Genomic DNA, 21,840 nt, shown 5'->3' with positions numbered 1-21,840 from the left:
ACACAATTTAAAGTGCACTATTCAAGGCTTTTTAGTATATCAGAGTTGTGCAACCATCATCAAAACAAATTTTAGAACATTTTAATCATCCTCCCCAAAAAACTCAATACTCATCAACTGTCAATTCCCCCCAGGTCCCTCCCAGCCCTAGACAACTACCATCTCCTTTCTGTCTCTCTGGAGTTGAGGACAGTTCATGTTAATGGATTATGTAATATTTGGTCATTTGCGACTGATTCCATTCACTCAGCAGAGAGTTTTCAAGGTTCACTCATGTTGTAACATGTATCAGTACTTCGTTTCTTTTTATGGCCAAATAGTATTCCAGTGTATAGAAATGTTGTTGATGTTGGGTGCCCGTCAAGCCGTTTCCAACTCACAGAAACCCCACGTGACAAAGTAGAACTGCCCCATAGGGTTTTCTTGGCTGTAATCTTTACAGAAGCAGATTGTCAGGCCTTTCTCCTGCTGGGTAGGTTCAAACCACCAACCTTTGGGTTAGCAGCAGAGCGCTTAATCATTGTGTCACAAGGGTTCCTATTTAGTACACTTTATATGTATATCTGTGCGTTAGTTGACGGACATTGGGTTGTCTTCACTTTTTGGCTATTATGAATAATAGTGCTATGAACGTTCATTTACAGGTTTTTGTGGGGACACATGTTTTCATTTTTCTTGAACAGATACCTAGGAGTAGAATTCCTGGCTATGGCAACTTTCTGTTTAACATTTTGAGAAACTGCCAGACGGCTTTCCAAAGTGGCTGCATCATTTTAATTCTCTCCAGCAGTGCATAACAGTTCCATCTCAATTTCTCTAGTATAATATTAAGTAAGTTCTAACAAGCTGATGTTAAAAAATGCAAAACCTCGCTTTATGGCTAATGTTTGGACCTATGCTGGATTGACGTGAAACAGAACCCTAACGAGATTCTTTCCAGTTACTCCCCTAGCTTGCCTTGGGCATGTCACTTACCTCTTTAGACCTCAGTTATCTGAACTATACAAAGATCTGGGGTGATCTGGAAGATATTTGAGGGTCCCTTCAGGCTCTGAAATTCTACAAGTCTATCATCATCCTTCTTGAGTGCAATTTGGGATGAATCTCCATTTGAATATATTTTTACTGGGTTGACACTTCAGGGTTTTTTTTGTCACAGAATTTTTAGACGGATTGAGTGCTTTATTTCAACGTTAACCATGAATTTTTCATCACATTGAAGCCTGTCGGCCAGAACATGGTGGCAACACCCCATGGACCTTAATAGGGTGTGTCTTTAATGGCAAGTACTTCTCTCAGATGGGTCCCACTGGTTCCTGGTCAATGGCCTCTGGGCATCTCACCAAGGAACAGGCCACCATCCATGACCCAAGATGCCCCTGGGACAGCCAGGGAGACAGAGATGGAATGTTCCCTTTGGTTCTTTCTATATCAGGCTGCTAGGATATAATTAGGAGGCAGCTTCCAAAACAGATGTGTAAGGAGTTGGGTTGGAAAGGTTCCACAGAGAGTAGGGGTGGGGGTGGGGGTGGGGGAAGAGTGCGGATCAGCATGTTGCCTGGAGATGTTTGTGATTCTAAGAGTATTTGCTAAGTGATGAAGTAGCCCAACTCTTGCGGGGACAGGGGCGATGCTCTCAGAACTGGACAAAGTAAAGGAGGAGGCCAAATTCTCTCCGTAATAGTGTGGCCCATAGAGCTGAACCTCAGGCCCCAAAATTACAGGACACCAGATAGTTTTTTGGTTCAAAAAGAAAAAAAAAAAAATTTTAAGTAGGAGGGAGTAGAGGTTAAAAGAACTTTTCCATACTGACCGTGATCTTAATGAAATTCCAGAATTTCCTCATTTTAATTTTCTTCAATTCTAAGACAGGGCCCCCATTCCCTCATCGTTCGGATTTTATAAATCATCTAGGCCAGTTCCTTCCTTTTACGAACGAACAGCCAAGTTCAGAAAAGGCCAGTGACACTGAGTTATCCAGCTAACTAGCCAAAATGGCAAAATCCCAGCTCCTGCTTTGCCCCCGGAACAGATCTTAACTCTCAGATCCCAAGAGTGTCAGTGAACTGACAAAGTGTTCCTTTGTAGAAGATATGCCCTTCTCCATGTGGGTCTCGTGCACCAGTTCTCCTGAAGACTGTAATTTAAAGAGAGTAAGAGGCTGCTCTGCACTGAGACTGAGAAACTGGAGGTGTAGCTTGGGTGTGGCTTTGTGGGGAATGGCAGAGATCACATTCACATCTCTTTACCTTCTCTTCCTGTGTCTTTTTTATTGAGTTAAAGCAAACTCATGAGACAGGCCTAGGAATCAGAAAAGACTGGGGGTGGAGGGGGAGTTAAAACTTGTCACTGCACTTGAGATACGATCCAGGCAGAATCCCAAAGCAGCTACCAGCTCCATAGTCCCCCAGACCTCTGTTCATCAGAGGCCTGCCTTCTGGCCTTTGGTCCTCCTCATACCTGGTTTCCATTTCTATCCTTCTTCAACAGAAAGGCCCACTCCTGGGGCCTCAACGATTGAAGGAATTCACACTGAGGTCTGTATAAGAAATGGAAACAAGTCTGGAACTTGCTTTTCTTTTCTTTTTTTTTCCACGTGTCTCTCATAAGATTTGAGAGGACGTACTTTTTGTTATTGTGGTAAAAAAATATATAATGTAACCTTTGCCAATTCAACATTTTTTACATGTACAATTCGGTGACATTGATTTCATTAATCATTCATGACATTAATCACCCATATCCTTTGCCATAAAGAGAAATGAAGCCCGGACCCATGCTTTGACATAGATGAACCTTGAAAACATTATGTGGAATGAAATAAATCGGCCACAAGAGGAAGAATATTGTATGACCCCACCTATATGAAATATCTAGAATAGGCAAATGTATGGATACTAGAGATTATTAGTGGTTACCGGGGCAGTAAGTAGGTCCCTAGGCGTGCAAACAGTTTGCACTCAACTATCGACCTAAAGGTTAATGGTTTGAACCCATGCAGCAGCACCTTAGAAGAAACACCTGGCAATCTGCTTCTGTAAAGATTACAGCCAAGAAAATCCCATAGAACACAGTTTTATCCTGTAACACATGGGGATGCCATTGTCAGAATCTACTCAAAAGCAATGGGTCTTCCCAGGTGCAGGAAGGATGAGACAAGGGGAAGCCATTGTTGAGGAAGAACTGAGTGTCTATCAATGGTGATGGGACTTGCATTTTAAGAGTTCAGGTAACCATACAGCCTCGGTACACAATATATTATAGATGCTCCCCAAAGGCACAGGGCAAAAAATTAATAACCAGGTGCCGTGGAATTGATTTTGACTCATGGTGACCCCGTAGGTGTCAAAGAACTCTGCCCCATAGGGTTTTCAATGGCTGTGACCTTTCTGAAGTAAATTGCCAGGTCTTTCTTCCGAGGTGCCTCTGGGTGGATTCAAGCCACCATCCTTTCAGCAGCATCCTTCCAGTGCTCAACCATTGTCAGCACCCAGAGACTGATAAGGCACAAGTAGACCCTCGTTAAATATTTGTGTGGCTCTTGCCTGTTGCTGTTGGCTTCCTCCCCTTCTATATTCAAACTTCACTCAGACACTTTTCTATATAGGAGGCATATGGCACAGGCCTTGAGGCAGTCCCTGCCTACCCGCCCCATCACTGCCCACCTCACTTTGACAAGTGTTTCCACACCCATATAAGTATAGGACTTCAAAGCACACGTATATATACAAAAATATTTCCAGAACACAGATACAGCATTTGTTTAACAAAAATCTGCAGTAACGTAAATTACACCCGCTCCATAAAAAGCTCCCCCAACCAGGTATTTTCACAGGCACAGCTATAACTTTTTTTTTTTTTTTACGTGTTGCTGAGAAGAAAAATTAGCACGGTGTGTTTCCAAGGGTGCCTGGGGGGAGGGTGGGTGGCTGGCAAACTAATGCAAGGGGTGCGCTTATTTGTGTAAAAATACAATAATTTAGTAATGTGGATTTGAAGTAGCTGTTAAAAAGCCTGGAGAGGTTTTAATCATATTTTCAAAGGTACCACTCAAATATTAATTCTTAAATTGCCAATAATTATTTCTTAATTAAAATGTAGCATTAAGATTGGATCTTTTAATATAAAAACCAAACCTATTGCCATTGAGTCAATTCCAACTCTAAAAAACAGAGGTAAAATAAAGAAAATTAAAATGATCTATAATAAAAAAGATAAGTTCTATTCACATTTTTTAAAAGTAAATTAGGTATAAAAAAAAGCCAAACTGGTTGCCATTGAGTCGATTCTGACTCGAGGCGACCCCATGTGTTTCAGAGCAGAACTGCGTGCCATCGGGTTTTCATGGCTGTGACCTTTCAAAAGCAGATGGCCAGGCCTTACTTTTGAGACTCCTCTGGATAGGTTCAAATCACCAACCTTTCATTTAGTAGTCAAGCGCTTTACCATTTGCACCACCCAAACCAAAAAAAAAAAAACCAAACCCGCTGCCATCCAGTCAATTCCAACTCACAGCTACTCTATAGGACAGAGTAGAATTGCTCCATAGGGTTTCTGAGTAGCGCCTGGTGGATCTGACAAGGACTCCTAAATCAGGTATGTTATTGATAGTTGCTCCTGAGTAGATACAGACTCATGGCAATCAGGTATCATAACATGAGAAAATTAAGCATTTAAGCCTGATACAAAATAAAAGGCAAAATTGTACCTCTCCTCTCTAGGTTACAGGCCCTCTTCCCAAAGGCAACACTGTTTATGGTTTCTTGAAAAAGTAATATACAAATAGGTGTCTGTATTTTTTTAATTTTTTTTTATAGGTATACTTTTTTATTTTCAAAGGGATCTTCCTATCTTCACACACATTTCTTTCTGCGCCCCACTTTTCTCACTTACTGCCATATTCTGGTGACCTTTCTTTATCAGTACCTACAGCTCTATCTCATTCTTTCAAAAAAATATATAAGCATTTAAATACCAAAACACAAACAAACCCACTGATTCTGATTCATAGCAACCCTACAGGACAGGCTATAAGTGCCCCATAGGGTTTGCCAAGGAGTGGCTAGTGGATTCGAACTGCCAACCTTTTGGTTAACAACCAAAGGCTTAACCACTGCACAACCAGGGCCCCAAGCATTTGAATACACTCCGGTTAAACTCAGTCCCATTTATACCCATCAGAATATACCCTTCAGGTTTTATTTTATTTTTTCTGACTCTCTGGCTCTGGCTAGAGGTTGCTGTCATGTTTTGATTGGTCCCATTTGCAAAATAAATTTGAAATAATCTCTGGCTTGTTTACTTCTCTCTTCTAGGAAAATAAATTAAAAAAAAAAAAAAATTCTCCATGCAACCATTTCAAATCCACCACACAGAAAGCTCTTCAATCCTCAGACTCCATCAGGAAGCGCTAATCCCGATATTTCTCTGGGGTTTTGATTACACGACCTTCTTGTGTAAGTACAGAGAGAGAGAACACTGACAGCTTTGTAAGCTAGTTGGACCCCAGCCAGGGAGAAGGGGATTAATGAACGTGTAGCTGGGAATAGAGATTTTGAGACAGAAAACCTTCCCTCCACATTATTCACTGCTTTAATAATCAAATCTTCAAAGGATGACTCATGATCTAGCACTGCACATGGCCTTGAGTTGCCCAGAGGTGAATAACATCGTGAGGTGGTGAAGCTCTGCCTTGGAAGTGAGGTCACTTGGGCTCACTTTCCAGCTTTGACACGTGATACTTGTGTGATCTTGTGGAAGTTATTTAGCCCCTATTAACCTCAGTTTCCATCTCTCTAAAGTTGGAATAACTGACAGCACCTACTCTGAAGAATTGTTTAGAATAGAACGATGTATTTTCAGTAAAGCCTGTCACAGAGCCAGGCCCCAATTCACACTCATTTTAGTGCCCAGTAGTATACACAGGCCATCTCTGCAGCAGCTCACCGAGAATGGCAAGAGGGACCCTGGGACAAGGGCACAGGTGATGGGGAGGGCGAGCCTTCTTCCACACACTCGATACCCTCCACATGGAGGCATATTAACTGGGTGACACACTCGGCCTCTGCCCCTTCCTCTCTTTTGCTCTTCTATGTTGTCTGAGGCCTGCCCCCACCATAAGGCAGGGGTCTTTTAGAACCTATGATGAACTGATGTGTAAGTCTATCACATTCTGGGGTTCAGTCCAGTTACTAGCCACATTCTCTACTCTTAGCTCATCACTAATAAGCATAATATTTTGGTCACCAAATATCTTAATTCTTTGTCTTATTTCTCAATTACTTTAGGACTTGGTTGATGACAGAAACCAGTTACTGTCGAATCAACTCTGACTCATGGTGACCCCCTGTGTGTCAGAGTAGAACTGTGCTGACTCATGGTGACCCCGTGTGTGTCAGAGTAGAACTGTGCTGACTCATGGTGACCCGCTGTGTGTCAGAGTAGAACTGTGCTCCATAGGATTTTCACTGGTGGATTTTTCAGAATTAGAGTACCCAGACTTTCTTCCAAGGCACCTCTGTGTAGACTCAAACCTCTAACCTTTCTGTTAGAAGCAGAGTGTATTAACCATTTGCCCCACCAGAAACTCCTGGTTAGGGAAGAGGGTATTGTTTATTGAGTCTCTGTAGTGTGATGGATCATTTTTAAACGGCCTTTCTAGCCATGGTCTTCTAACTCCCACCAAATGATTGGGTAAGGCTATGCAAATGAGGTGCTTGTGGCCCACCAAGGGGATTGGACAGCTTGCTAATAATGCAAATAAGGTGCACAGCACCCTTGTGAGGGTGGCACCATGCAAATAAGTTGTATGGAACCCTAACAAGGGAATTTGATCAGTTTTGATATCTCCTAGGTTTAAAATGAGCCATCCCAAAGGGAGAATGGGGGGACCTCACTACCATCAAAAAGAGCCAGGAGTAGAGTCCATCCTTTGGACTCAGGGTCCCTGTGCTGAGAACCTTCTAAACTCAGGACACAGAGAGAGAGAGAGTTGTAACACTAGAGATGGCACGAGATGGACAGAAGCAGTGGCAGAGAAATGGCAGCAACAGAACCAGGAGACCAGCACTAGATGGCATGGTGGGCTTCCCAGCCCGTGGATCAAGGCAGTTACTTACTTTAGGCTTGCTGATCCACGTAGAGAGAGAGGCTTCTTGGTGGAGTGGGGTGCCTCTGGGCATTTATCAGGGAGCTAAAGAGCTTTGTAACACTTGCCCAAGCAGGGTAGAGCCCAGCCCGGGAGACCCAGAGGCTGAAGGAGAGGCCTGCCTGAAGGCACAGCCAAGGAGCTGTCCTGTCCAAAGAACTGTATGCTGAGTCATTCCTGATCCTGAATTGTACCCTGTTACTTCCCTAATAAATCCTGTAACCATGAGTATGCTCTGTGAGTTCTGTGTGGCCACTGCAATGAATTATCGAACCCAGCAGAGAAGTAGAGTGTGTCGTAGGAGGGACAGCTGGTATCAGAATTGGTAAAAAGTTTGGAGAGGGGAGGTATGCCTGACCTCCGCCTCATAGGAATCAGCCTTGGGCTGATGTTGATGGTGATTCTCTCTCCCCTTCACGAAGTTAGAGGTCAGACAAACCCAAAGCCATTTTTACAGTCTCTTTCAGCTCATAAACAAACTATGTTTCCCTTCAGCGCTATATTTTTGGTCCTGTGGGATCCCAAAACAGGTGCCTGATGATTCAGCGTGAAAGAAGCCATCGCCACTGACCTAACTTTCACAAGCAGAGTCATTTGCCGTTCACCAGACACATCTCAAGAGCTGATCATGGCCAATTCCAACTTCCAACACTGGATTTAGAGCCCATGACCATGCAAGCCTTCTTGGTTTTCCTGCAACTCAGAAGCCATATTTTCAATTGCCAAATACTTCTTTGGAAACAGGAAAACATGGCCATGTGGAGACTCCCTGTTGCTTTTTGCCCAGTATCACAGTCACAAAGGCAAGTAAGCAAACTCAAAATTATATCATGTGGGAAAACAGCTGAGCTATTCTCTGAGATTGTGGATATCACCTCTTGGACAAAGCTCTCTAACAGATTTGGATTCATGTTATCTTTCCACAGGGTTTGAATGTCACTTCACAAATATTTATCGAGCCCTAGGGAATTCAAAGATAAACAAGGCATGATTCTCAATGTCAAAGAACTCTTAGCCCAAAGTGGAAGATTTCTAGTTTATCAGTTACCATTGAGTCAACTCCAGCTCATGGGGATCCTGTATGTGTCAGAGTAGAACTGTGCTCCACGGAGTTTTCAGTGGGTGATTGTTCAGAAGTAGATCTCCAGGCCTGTCTTCTGAGGTGCCTCTAGGTGGACTTGAACCTGCAAGCTTTCACTTAGCAGCCAAGCACGTTAACCACTTACACCACGAAGTGGGAGACAGACATAAATAAAGAATTATAACGCAAAATGGCAAATGCAAGGTATAACGCTGTAAAGAGTACCCAAACCAAGGGAGGGTGGAAGGGGGAGATTGTGAAAGAAAGTTTTCTACAGGACTGGATACTTTATTCAAGATGAATAAGGGGCCCTGGTGCTGCAATGGTTAAATGCTCTGCTGCTAACAAACATATTGATGGTTCAAACCCAGCCAGTGGTTCCATGGAAGAAAAGACCTTGCAATCTGCTTCTGTAAAGATTACACTCTAAAAAACCCTACGGGGCAGTTCTACTCTGTCACATTGGGTCACTATGAGTTGGAATCAACTTAAAGGCACCTAACAACAACAACAACATTCAAAATGAATAAATTAAGTTAGCTATTTATGAGTACAAGGGGAATTGGTGTCAGAATGTTCCAACAGACGGAGAACATGAGCAAACAGAGGCCTCGGATATGCAGGAAATTACAATCCAGTAGGGAAAGGAGATGATGCAATTTGTCAGAGACAGGTTCAGAAAAGGCCAGGGTGTGGCCTTAAGGCCACCCACATGGGCTTATAAAAAATCAGATTCCTTTGCCCCCAAAACCAAAAACCAAACCCATTTCCATCAAGTCGATTCCAACTCATAGCGACCGTATAGGACAGAGTAGAACTGCCCCACAGGGTTTCCAAGGAGAGCCTGGTGGATTTGAACTGCCGACCTTTTGGTTAGCAGCCGTAGCTCTTAACCACTCCACCACCAAGGTTTCCTCCTTTGCCCCAGATAACTGGTTATTCAGTCCACAGGCTTTTGGCAAGTTTCTCTGAACCCATGGTAGGCACTGAAGCCACAAAGGTACATAAAAGCAGACCTGGTGCTTGGCCTTCCTAGAGCTGCCATTCTAGCAGAAGATGAGCAAGACTCAACTAGGGAAAGAGAGATGGGAAGACCAGAGAGAAGAAAGAGCATGTGAAAAGTGCTAGCTGAAAGGAACGTCATGAACACTGGGACCAAAGGAAGGCGAGCACTGTGGCCGGAGCTGAATGAGCCAGCAGCAAAACGGGAGATGTTGCTGCCAACAGCCTAGATGCCTGTATAAAGCTTCATCTGCACTGTGCTATTGGGTGTGTTTTTCCTTAGAATCCCAAGACTATGACATAAGAACTTGAGATTTCTGGTGCTATCTACCTTTCCACTTTCCCTAACAAACGATGCTATATCCGATGATTTCTCCAGATCCTCACCCAAGCTGGACCAGGCCCTTGGCTGGATCTAGCTGTTCACACGCCTAAGTCTACTCAGACAATGTGCTTTGTTTTAAGGGAATGTTTTAAGTTTAACATCTGCCAGAGAACCAACAACCCTGGGCTACAGCCAAAGTCTGAAGACCTTATCCTTTTGAATCATGCTCTCCAACTTCCCAAGAAACAAGTTGTCATCGCTGTAGTTAAAGTGGTATGTTTTTATCGTTTCTATTTGGCCAGAGAAGGGCTTGGTCACTGGCAGCGAAGGGGTGACTTGACATCCTTCCTATCTTCCATGCAAGGTCAAGTCCACCCTCATGTCGGTTATGAAAACCCACCTATCACAGCTCTGCTTCCCTGCTTCAGGTGGGTGTTTCTGCCATTAGATGTTAACATGAACGGCTGCTAGTGCCTAATTAAACATGACAGAGTTTAGGTGTCAGAAATTAAGACAAAGCACATGAGATAGATTGTCTTCTCAAAGCTCCCTGAAAACATTTTAGCTTCCAAAAGAAAGCAGTAGTGAAAAAAATAAAAAACTGCTTTTGCTACTAATGAATTTGGTTTATACTCGAAAGGTAGGTTTACTGGCAAAAACAAAACAAACAAAATTTAACCACTTGTTTTTGTTAGATTACTTACTATAGCCCATATAAAGCCTCCCCTCTCCACCCCATCCCATCTGAAAAAAGCTACCAATACAGGGAGGATGCTTTCAAGAATATTTTGCTTAGGGTGATAGTACAGAGTTTATTAAATAGTTAATGAGAAAATCTACCTCCAACTTCAGCAGTACCAGGTGAACACACGGATCCTTTGGCAGGACTCCAAAACAAACCCACGGGGGAATTTACCTCCAGGCACAAGTTCATGGCATTGATTTATTAGTGTAGTAGCTGGGTGTTGGGGGCAGTGGTGGTTCGGTGGTAGATTTCTCACCTGTCATGTGGGAGACCCAGGTTTCATTCCCGGCCAATATACCTCACGCACAGCTACCAGCCATCTGTCAGTGGAAGCCAGTGTGTTGCTATGATGCTTGACAAGTTTCAGTGGAACTTCCAGACTACAGCAGACTGGGAAGAGAGGCCTGTCGATCTGCTTCTGAAAATCAACCAGTGAAAACCCTATGGGTCACAACAATCTGATCTGCAACCGATCATGGGAATGGTGCAGGGCTGGCCATCATTTCCTTCTGCTGTGCACGTGGGTCACCATGAGTTAGGGGCTGACTCAATGGCAACTCACAACAACAGCTGGGGGTTGAGAGAAGATGGTTCTGTGAAGAAGAAGAGCATCAGCCTCCCGCCTTGCCTCATTACCATCAGGAAATGAGAGTGCAGCTCTACTACGAGGAAAAAGCAACTCCTGAAGGATTTTGGATGCAATGTGATTACTAGCATAACTGATTATGGCTCTAGTGTTTAATTACAGATTTTTGGATCACAAAGCACTTCGCATGTTCACCTTTACATTTCAGATTACAATAGTGTCTTAGTCATCTAGTGCTGCTGTAACAGAAATATCACCAGTGAATGGCTTTAACAAACAGAAATTTATTTTCTCAGAATCTAGGAGACTAGAAGTCTGAATTAAGTGTGGCAGCTCCAGGGGAAGGCTTTCTCTCTCTGTTAGCTCTTCCCCGGTAGAGGAGTTTCTCAGCGCAGTGACCCTGGGTCCAAAGGATGCGCTAGTTTCCTGGTTCTTGTTTCTTGCTGGTATGAGGTCCCCATGTCTCTCTGCTCACTTCTCTTTTATATCTCAAAAGAGACTGACTTAAGACACAACTGCATCTTGTAGATTGAGTCCTGCATCATTAACATCACTGCCAATAATCCCACCGTATTAACATCATAGAGTTATCACATCAGATCACAAAATGGTGGACAATCACACAATGCAGGGAATCATGGCCTAGACAAGCTGACACACATTTAGGGGGACACAATTCAATCTGTAACAAACAGAGTTAGATGCAATTTTAAGGGCTCAACACAAACATTTCGCATATATCAGATGGATGGATAGATGTTCAAATAGACTGACGGTCATCCTAGTTTTCTGGATTCTTTGAAACATTGTGGAGTTTCTTCTTTTCACCAAATTTTCAAGTGTTTCTTTGGATGTGTTGGGTTCCTATCCAGCCTTGAAGTAGGCAAGGAAGTGAACATTTCAAAGGCTAAGTCAATCTCATTACTCTTCATTGGTCTCAAACCTTCCTCATCTCCCGAGCCAGGGTAAAAGGGTAGTGGGTGGTCAGATTCAGTTGGGATGATGAGTAAGGGGAAAACAGGTTATTTTTCAACCTATTCTTTCTTATTTTCTAAATGCTTACATTTCAAGCTCTGATTGTATCAATTTTCACACTAAAGTAGACACTGATTAATCAGAGAACTATAGAGATAAATGGACCAACTGCGGCCTAGGATTTTGGTGGATAATTTGTTGTTGTTGAGACACCAAGTAGAACTCCAAGTTTTTGGTAAGGAGAAAAAAAACATACCATACGATTTTTAGTATCCAAAGAACATGGGAAGAAGGGGCCCGAGTTTAACATTTACCAGAAAACCAACAACCCTGGCCTACAGCCAAAGCATGAACATTGGCCTCCCTGTTCCCAAAGGTTCATGCAGAATCTGACTTTTCGGATTGGATGAGGAAGTGGGACAGAAAAATAAATTTAAACAGATGCTTTAAAAATTAGAAAATGAGAGGGCCTTAAAATACTTCAAGCCCTGAGAAACTCTTCTATAAAAAGTGGCATAAAGTGACCATTTCCACTTAACTGGACTTGATTTCCTCACAAGAGTTTTTAACAAACTCTCTTGAGACTTCAGCCTCTCACTTTCTGAGAATGACATGTTAAGCTGGGAGAGTTATATAAGTGCAAATAACCAACAAGTTGCCATTGAGCCTATTCCGACTCATGGCAACCCTGTGTGTGTTAGAGTAGAACTGCGCTTCTTCGGGTTTTCATGGCTGTGCCCTTTTACACGACAACTGCCTGGCCTTTCTTCCAAGGCACCTCTGGGCAGGTTGAACAGCCAATCTTTTAGTTAGTAGTCAAGCACTTAACCATTTGTGCCGCCCAGGGACTCCAAGCACCAATATGAGACATTATCGATGTTCTTTCTGTGTTTTTTTAAAAAAGCACTCTCTTTGTGATCTCACCCCATAAATACTAGACTTAATTCCTTACATTTGATGTTAGAAGTTTGATGTTTAAGTTTTACGGCTGATACACTACCAACTCAGTATTTTAAAAATACCTACTAAGGATGAGTCAAAATACATAACCATGTAATTTCCTATTGAAATGCCTCTATTTACTCACTAAAACAAAATTATAAGGTATTTTCATTATATGCAAAACCTATACCACAGCAGATTATCAACATAACCCACATCCCTGATTCTCTTTGCTAAGCAAAAAGATATTATAAAATTTCCATGTAGCAACAGCAGGAGAAGGATGCAAGAAGGCACCACTGATATATCCTTGAGAAGGTGAGATGCAGCTCCTTTCTCTCTCCTCTCCCCTCCTCCATCACTGGAAGGAAGCCTGTCGGCCAGGTACTATTCTAAGCCCCAGAAAGATCCAAAAGAGCCAAACAGAATCTGCCCTCAATTGAAAGGTATCACCTGGAGAGGCAGTCAAGGCTACTGTCCCTAATTTACCCAAGGCCTCCCAGCATAGTTGAACAAAATAAACATCCTCCATGCTGGCCACTCAATTTACCTTTGGGTGGAGATTGACTAGGTCATTCTGCTGAGAAGATTTACCAAAGACGCCCGCCCTGCAGTGGAGACATTGACAGGAAAGCAGGATCTAAAATGAATGCCTCCAAGTGAGGTTAAGACACAGCTCTCAGTGGTCTTCCACCATGGCTGCTGTCTTAGCCATCTAGTGCTGCTATAACAGAAATACCACAAGTGGATGGCTTCAACAAACAGAAGTTTGCTCTCTCACATTTTAGGAGGCTAGAAGTTCAAATTCACAGTGCCAGCTCCAGGGGAAGGCTTTCTCTCTCTGCGTTAGCTCGAAGGGAAGGTCCTTGTCATTAATCTTCCCCTGGTCTAGGAGCTCCTCCGCCCAAGAACTCCAGATTCAAAGAACACGCTATGCTCCCAGCCTTCCTTTCTTGGTGGTATAAGGTCCGCATATCTCTCTGTTCACTTCTCTCTTTTATATTATATATCAAAAGAGATTAAATTAAGACACAACCTAATCTTGTAGATTGAGTCCTGGCTCATTAACATAACTGCTGATAATCCCAACTCATTAACATCACAGAGTTAGGATTTACGACACATAGGAAAATCACATCAGGTGACAAAATGGTGGATAATCACACCATACTGGAAATCACGACCTAACCAAGTTGACACACATATTTTTGGAGACACAATTCAATCCATGACAGCTGCCCAATTGGAATCACCTGGGAAGCTTTCAAAAATTAACCCAAGTGCGCAGGCTGCATTCTAGAACATTTCATTACAATCCTCTGGGGGAGGTACACTGGGCACCAGCATAAAAACTCCCCAGGTGATTCCAAGGCAGGGCCAAGATCGAGAACCTCTGTTTTGGACATTCTTTTACCTGATAAACCCAGGAGTCGGACAGAGAGAAGGAACTCAGAGGGACTGAAATTCAAGACACTGGGGGAACTAACAACAAAGGCATCCGTTTGCCCAAATGTAAAAAAGAAAAAAAAAAACTGGTTGCTATGCAGTGACTCTGACTCATGGCAACCAATGTGTGTCAGAGTAGAACTGTGCTCCATAGGGTTTTCAATGGCTGATTTTTTAGAAGTAGATCACCAGGCCTTTCTTCCAGGGTGCCTCTGGGTGGACTCGAACCTTTAAGCTTCTGGGTAGCAGTGGAGTGTGCTAACTGTTTGTACTACCCAGGACTCAAATGTAGGACCTACATAGAGTGAAACAGAATTAGCAGAGATCCAGAGAGTCAACTTAACCCTAGAGATTCAGAGGAAAGGTTCAGCCTTCCAAGAATGTGGCTGGCCGCATGACCCACACCCATGGTCTCAACTGGGGCTCTGAATTCAGCAAATACTTCTAATGGAAGGGTAAAATGCTTTCTAACGGGAAATTCAGATCTCGCACATCTAGGAAACTTATGTTCTCAGTTGGGTACTCTGAGTGGCTTAGCAGACCAAATAATCCCCTGACTGTTTGCTGTTAGCTCACTTTTTGTTTTGTTTTTATAATGAGTTCTTTTCATGATAAATTAAATTTGGGTAAGTTACCTGCAAATATGATGTGACCCCAGTAGAGTTTTAAAAACTATAAGCAAAAAGAGTCCCTGGGTGGCGCAAAAAGTTAAGTGCTTGACTCTTAACTGAAAGGTCGGTGGTTCCCACCCACCCAGATGTGTCTTGGAAGAAAGGCCTGGTGATCTGCTTCCAAAAGGTCATAGTCTTGAAAACCCTATGTAGCACAGTTCTCTGCTACGCATGGGGTTGCCATGAAACTGAATCAACTTGATGGCAACTGGTTAAGTTTTTTGTTTGTTAGTTTTAAATAAGCAGCAGGGCAGGGAAGAAGTTGAGGCCAGCTACCAAGAGAACCCACACATCTTTTTTCTAGAGATTACTGACTGTAGAAATAAAAGACTGTTAAGAAGCCAGGCAGTCCTGTGCTTTGCCCTCGGGAAATTCAGTACCTAAATCATCCAAGAAGATTCTGCAGAATGTTTAAGGGGATCAAAAAGATTCCTTTCACTGCAGGACAGGCTAAGGCTTAGGGTTTTCCCAACTTCCAGACGCTGCAAACTGTAAAAAAATAAGAAGCTCTCCTGGCTTCTGTGAAATCGTCAGTAGTAAACATGAGTTATAAGCTAACTCAGATTTAAGAGCCCGGCCGCTGAGACGATGTCTTTGCCATATTTATTCAAGAAGTCATAAATTTTAATATGTACTCATAAGATACTTTTGTGAGATGTTCATAAAAATTAAAGCTTATCAACAGAGTGAGCAAATATGTATGAATCATTTCTTTAAATAAAAAGGAGGCAGGGTATAAGAAATAATCTTCAAGGCTGTATTTTAACTGAAAAAACACATTGGTTACAAGCCAAATGCCAAACTAAATTTCTGATCAATTTCTTTTAAAAAGCAGTCTTCCAAATAACAGGCAGGTTCTCAATCATTTAGCTAAGTAATAATCTCAGCAAAATTTCAAGTAAAAGCCTCAAAATCACTTTTAATATCTCTCTATACACTTTTAAGAAAATGTTTCCAGTTCTGAAAGAGACAATGGAAATAAATACTCAGCAATAAGAAACGAGGGAAGAACTACACCACTGTGAAAATAAGTTAATTAAGATTTTTTCTTCCCATCCCTGTCTTAGCTCTTCATTTTTTCCAACTTATACAATCCTTTGTAAAGAAGATAACATATTCTTTTTATACTAATGGCTTAATACTACCAGTTGCCATCCAGTCCATCTGACTCATGGCGACCCCATGTATGTCACAGTAGAACTGTGTTCCATAAGGTTTTCAATGGCTGATTTTTCAGAAGTAGATCACCAGGCCTTTCTTCCAAGGTGCCTCTGGGTGGACTTGAACCTGCAACCTTTCAGTTAGCAGCCAAGCACGTTAACTGTTTGCACCACCCGGGGACTCCTACTTACTATTACTGGACCACTAATCGTTTTTGAGCATACTCAGAATAGAGACCTAAGCACATTACCTTGTTGCATGTTGGAACCAGGACCAGCCTACAGAGAAAATTATTTGTAAAACAATAAAGCAGAAATGCATGAAAACGCCCTAGACAAGTAATAGAAGCAACAATGAGTTCATTTAATTTTTGAACTTGGCCCAGTCATAACCTTATCTTTTTGTTTCTCTAGTGCCCTTTAATTTGTAAAACACTTCCTCTTTCTTGTTTATGTTGGCTTATGAAGTAAAACAGAGCACGTGTTATTGGCATTTGCCAGGTGGGGAAATGGAAGACCAGGAGGGTTTAGGTATAGGTGTATGGCTTCTCCTAAGACTGGGGTCGACAAACTATGGCCTAAAGGTCAATTCCACCCATGGCCTGTTTTTGTATGGCCCATAGCTTAAGAATAAAACAAAACAAAAGTTGTCATGGAGTTGATTCCAACTCATAGTGACCCTACAGGACAAGAGTAGAACTGCCCCATAGGGTTTCCAAGGAGCAGCTGATGGATTCGAACTGCCTACCTTTTGGTTCACAGTTGAGCTCTTTAACCAGTGTACCACCAGGGCTCCCGGTTAAGAATAGTTTTTACATTTTGTAAATACAGCTTCCGAATGAGCCATGCTTTGCGTATTGTCCATGGCTGCTTTTGTGCTGTAACAGCAGAGTTGGGTAGCTATGACAAAGACTATACGGCCCGAAAGCCAAAAATACTTGCTCTCTGGCCCTTTACAGAAAAAGGCTACCGACTCCTGCCCTAGACCCACAGGGGAACTCTGAGCAGAGCCTAGATTTTTGGGAACAAGTGGAGTGTTCTTTCCACTCAATCTTCAGGATGCGGTTCAACCGGGCATTCGTTTGAGAGATAAGAGGAAGTCTATGGAGCCTGAATCTTGTTACTGGAAGGAGAAAGGCATTGAGATCAGAGCTAGATAGGGCAACCGAGGACAGAGGAGTCTGACTGACTAAAGCTAAGTCACTACGGCATTATGAAGAAGAGTTCCCATCAAGAGAAAAGGAGGCAATGGTGGAATTTCAAACCCTATCAAACTTTTTGCTTAAAATATAAACTCAGAGTCTGTTTTAAAGACCTTGAGAAAAAAACCCAGAGGCCTTGATTAGTAAATCTGATTGGGTTTAACAAACATAGGCTGCTAAGGTAAGCAAAACTGACTTACACTTGAGCCTTTTCTTCCCAGCAGGTCTGTTTACAAATAAAATCTCTGATTTCCATTCCTGAATTCCAAGCCTCCCCGGGCTATCACATCATGTCTGGTAAACAAAATACATTCTACAACAGGGAAAGATAGATGAACTGAAATCATCAACAGGGCGTTCCTGCCATGCCTCTTCTCTGTAATAATCTTAAATCTCTGCAAAAGGTCTACTTTTTAAAATCCATCGTATGAGGTGGTTAAGAAAGAATTGTACACTTTCAAAAAGAATATGATGCATGTACTCAAAACCAATGTATAAAGGACTCATCATAGCCACTTCTAGAATCCTTTCATGTTACTTGGCGCCATCTATACAGTAGAGAATTCACCCCAGACACTTTTCAGCAAATCACTGTTGAAGATTAAGACTGCAGGCAAGATATATTCCTTCGTCTCTTCAAGGGTGTGAGGAAACCTCAAGACGTGAGGTTCTAGACATAAATGTAAGGGTTAGTCTGCAATTTGGTGCATACTGTAGCTCTGGTGGAAACCCTGGTGGCGTAGTGGTTAAGAGTTATGGCTATTAGCCAAAAGGTCTGCAGTCCGAATCTACCAGGTGCTCCTTAGAAACTCTATGGGGCAGTTCTACTCTGTCCTATAGGGTGGCTATGAGTTGGAATCAACTTGACAGCAATGGGTTTGGTTTTGGGTTTGTGGTGTTTTCCTATGCAATTCAGTTAATGAGTAATAATATTTAAAATTGTTCAACTGTTTTGAAATTCTTTGTACATCATATGTAAAAAATATACATGAATACAGGTGCCACAAGCTCATGATAAAGTTCTCCTTCAGTGCTATAGAAAAAAAAAAAAATTTTTTTTTATTCATTTCTGGCATTTTACTACCTAAATTCCTTTTTAATAGACCTCTGAGGGATCCATCTAATGTAGAATTTATCTCTTGATTATCATATTGCATCTTGGTATGAACTATTTTAAATAAATTCTATTTCTAATCTGGATTCTTAATGAAGTCAGGCACGCTGTTATTTTCTTACGGATTTGCATTCCAATATACCCTATAAAATTGTATTTGCCTCATCCTCCCACTCAGCTATCTCATTATTTTCTTTTGGTCTTAAGCAGATTTGTATTTTAAGTAACCAATGGTGATAGGAAAGCAAATTGCAGCCTGACACCATCATTTCATGAGAGCTCATTGCTAGTTGGGACATAAGCATTGCTCTCATAAACTATCGCTTAGTTCCCAAGAAGGACTAGCTCCTAAAATAAACAAACAAAACCCACTGATTCTCTGAGTAGTTTGCAGGGCATTTAGTAAAATATTGCCTAAGACTGGGAATTCTTGATAAGCTAGCCATTGTAAACCCCAAATCTCTATTGCTCCAATGAAGTAATTAACTGGGCGTCTCAGCTGCAAGAGAAAACACGCATTTCTTCCCTTTCACAGCACCTGAAAAAAGTGAACTAAATAAATGCACACACTTCCGAATCCCTAGACACTTGGTAGTATTACGTCGACTACCATGACAGAACTCTTGCAGAAATAAGACTGCAACAACCAAAACTAGTTGCCATGGCGTTGACTCTGACTCATGGCAGCCCCACGTGTTTCAGACTAGAACCGTGCTGACTTTTTTGGAAGTAGATCACCAGGCCTTTCTTCCAAGGACCCTCTGAGTAGACTTGAACATCCAAGCTTTTCATTTAGTAGCTGTTTGTGCTACCTTTAATGCCAAATAAGACTGCAGGTCTAATTAAATTCATAAGAGCAATGATGGGAAAAGAATCCACTTTCTTCATACTCCTTTACAGTATCTCCACCCTTGAGTTTGAGCTCAAGAGCTTCGTTTGGGATCTTACCAAAGTACTCAATAAAATTTTTTGTTCAATGACATATAGTAGCCAGAGTAGGAAGACATGCATTCCCAAACAGGTCAAACACCCCTGAAGCATGTTACCTTATTCTGCTCACACACATAGTGTATCCTGAGGCTGTCCATGGCTCTGATCATAGCTTGCATGGCGGTGAATATGTTTTGGTAAACCAGCTTTGTGAACCCCTTTCTGTCTTCATCACTGTAACCAGATCCGTGGATAATTCTCATCTGCTTGATAAAGGTGCTTTTTCCGCTTTCACCAGTTCCTATACGGAAAAAAAAAAGTGATAAGCACAGTCAGCAGGCTCCAAAAAGAAGATGTTGAGAAAGAACGGATCCCCTGGCAGTGTTGGCATCATTGCAAAGGTTGACGGAGGAGACTTAGAGAGGGGCTGTCAAGTGCTTCTGCTATTTTAGACTACAGGGTAAGACCATTGTAAGGCCTGGGCAGGAAGGGTCACCACCCTGGATCCTGCAATTTAGAAGGCTTTGAATACCTCACGTGCACACGCACATACAATTTACTAATGAACACATGAGCATCTGTTACTTAGGGTAATTCTAAGCATCAGGTCTTGTGACTAAAACTGTTTATTGTTGTTAAACCAGAAAAAAAAAACCAAACCCAGTGCCGTCGAGTCAATTCCGACTCATTAGCGACCCTATAGAACAGAGTAGAACTACCCCATAGAGTTTCCAAGGAGAGCCTGGTGGATTCAAACTGTCGGCCCTTTGATTAGCAGCCATAGCACTTAACCACTACGCCACCAGGGTTGTTGTTAGGTGCCATCAAATCAACCCCCAACTCATGGCAACCCCACACACACCAGAACTAAATGCTACCCAGTTCATGATTAGTTGTGGATCTGACTGTTGTGATCCACAGGGTTTTCACTGGCTGATTTTTGGAAGTAGATCAACTGGCCTTTCTCTGTAGCTGTCTTAGTCTGGAAGCTCACCATCACAGCAAAACACAAGCCTCCACTGACAATGGGTGGTGGCCACACATGATATACACTGGCTGGGAATCAAACCCGGGTCTCCTGCTGGAAGGCAAGGATTGCTATCATATCGCTGAGCCACCCTTGGGAAATGCTTCCTCACGTCCCTTGTCCTAAGGCCCTGAAAAAATTGTCTGAAAGCCCTGGACATTTGAGGGCTTTGCCACTGCTAGTATCATACTGCAGGGAAGGATGTGAGTACCAGAAACACCTAGATACAAGGAAAGGCTAATTAACTTGTCAATTCCTTTCTTTCAGATACATGAATGCAATTGATCCTTGCGTTGGTTTTCCAGTGGTGCCAAAAGTTTACTTTCTTGCTTCTCTTCATGTTCCAGTTTGTACTTCAGGAGGTCCTCAGAACTCACAATGCTTGCACATGGCAACTGAGCGTGATCTGACAACTACCACCTTCACCATTCATATTGCTCTTAAATTTTGTATAGGATATAGGTCTAGATGCAACGAGTGTGAAATATGATACCAATACTTCACATCACTATTAGATTTAGTTATTGCTTTTTAAAACAAAGGTAAAAATTGCAATATAAGTGGTAAAGACTTATACGATGGAGTTAAAACACTTTCTGTGATAAAGATAATTATTCATATGGGATTCTATTACCATATTCAGATCATGATATGTCATATTCATGGTCCATTTCCAAATGTAAGTGTTTCATTAAGAATTTTATTAACAATTCAGGCTGACATGTTCTCAGCAGAGCAAAGTTTCTTCAAATTGAAATCAATGAAAAACTACCTCATAACTATTATGACTCAGTTAATGGGTGAACTACATAGTACATGAGAGCTATCTCAATATAAAAGAAAAGAAGTTGTCTAACTCAGCCAAAAGAACATAAATTATGTGAAATCTTATTTAAAACCACATAATTAGTGGTTTTGCTACAATGAAGGCAAAAAAACGTATGGAATACGAAATAATTATAAATATCTTTATTTTATTACTTATCCACATTTCATTGGCCCACCAACACAACACACACCAAAAAACAAAAACCCACTGCTGTTTAGTCAATTCCCACTCATGGTGACCCTATAGGACAGAGCAGAACTGCCCCGTAGAGTTTCCAAGGAGCGATTGGCGGATTCAAACTGCTAACCTTTTGGTCAGCAGCCAAGCTCTTAACCACTGTGCTGGCAAGGCTCCGAACACAACATCCAGAATGTGCAATAATAGTTAAGTTCAATCATCTTTGGTACTTTGCTGACTTTCCGTCATGTAAAAACCATAATCATACACATATTTTTTGACATTGCAGTTATAGAGATATGTTTGTCAAGGTAGATGGATACAACATATTTGTAGGACAAGTGCTACAGTGTCCCAGCTGCACTTTTGCCCGTTAATGTGATTCTCTGCTTAACATGTGTCTTCCCTACCTGCCTACAAATTCCATAGGGCAGGACCAGGAGCGTGTTTATTTTTACTTATATTGTCTCCCCTTGTGCCA

General features: G+C 42.0%; 1 protein-coding gene across 4 annotated transcripts in view; it reads right to left on the bottom strand.

Moving 5' to 3' along the window:
• The window catches only part of GNA14 (G protein subunit alpha 14), a 217,136-nt gene that overhangs the window by 86,572 nt on the left and 108,724 nt on the right, over nucleotides 1-21,840 (bottom strand). For all 4 annotated transcript variants that reach the window (XM_003407309.4, XM_064291208.1, XM_023544738.2 and 1 more), the window contains exon 2: nucleotides 19,443-19,627. In XM_003407309.4, the coding sequence (XP_003407357.1) occupies nucleotides 19,443-19,627 (185 nt within the window). The remainder of the gene's footprint in view (nucleotides 1-19,442; nucleotides 19,628-21,840) is intronic.

This window comes from Loxodonta africana, chromosome 9 (assembly GCF_030014295.1).
Source record: "Loxodonta africana isolate mLoxAfr1 chromosome 9, mLoxAfr1.hap2, whole genome shotgun sequence".
Taxonomy (NCBI): Eukaryota; Metazoa; Chordata; class Mammalia; order Proboscidea; family Elephantidae; genus Loxodonta; species Loxodonta africana.
The sequence above is the reverse complement of the archived record's forward strand: the minus strand, read 5'-3'. Positions and strand labels throughout refer to the sequence as shown.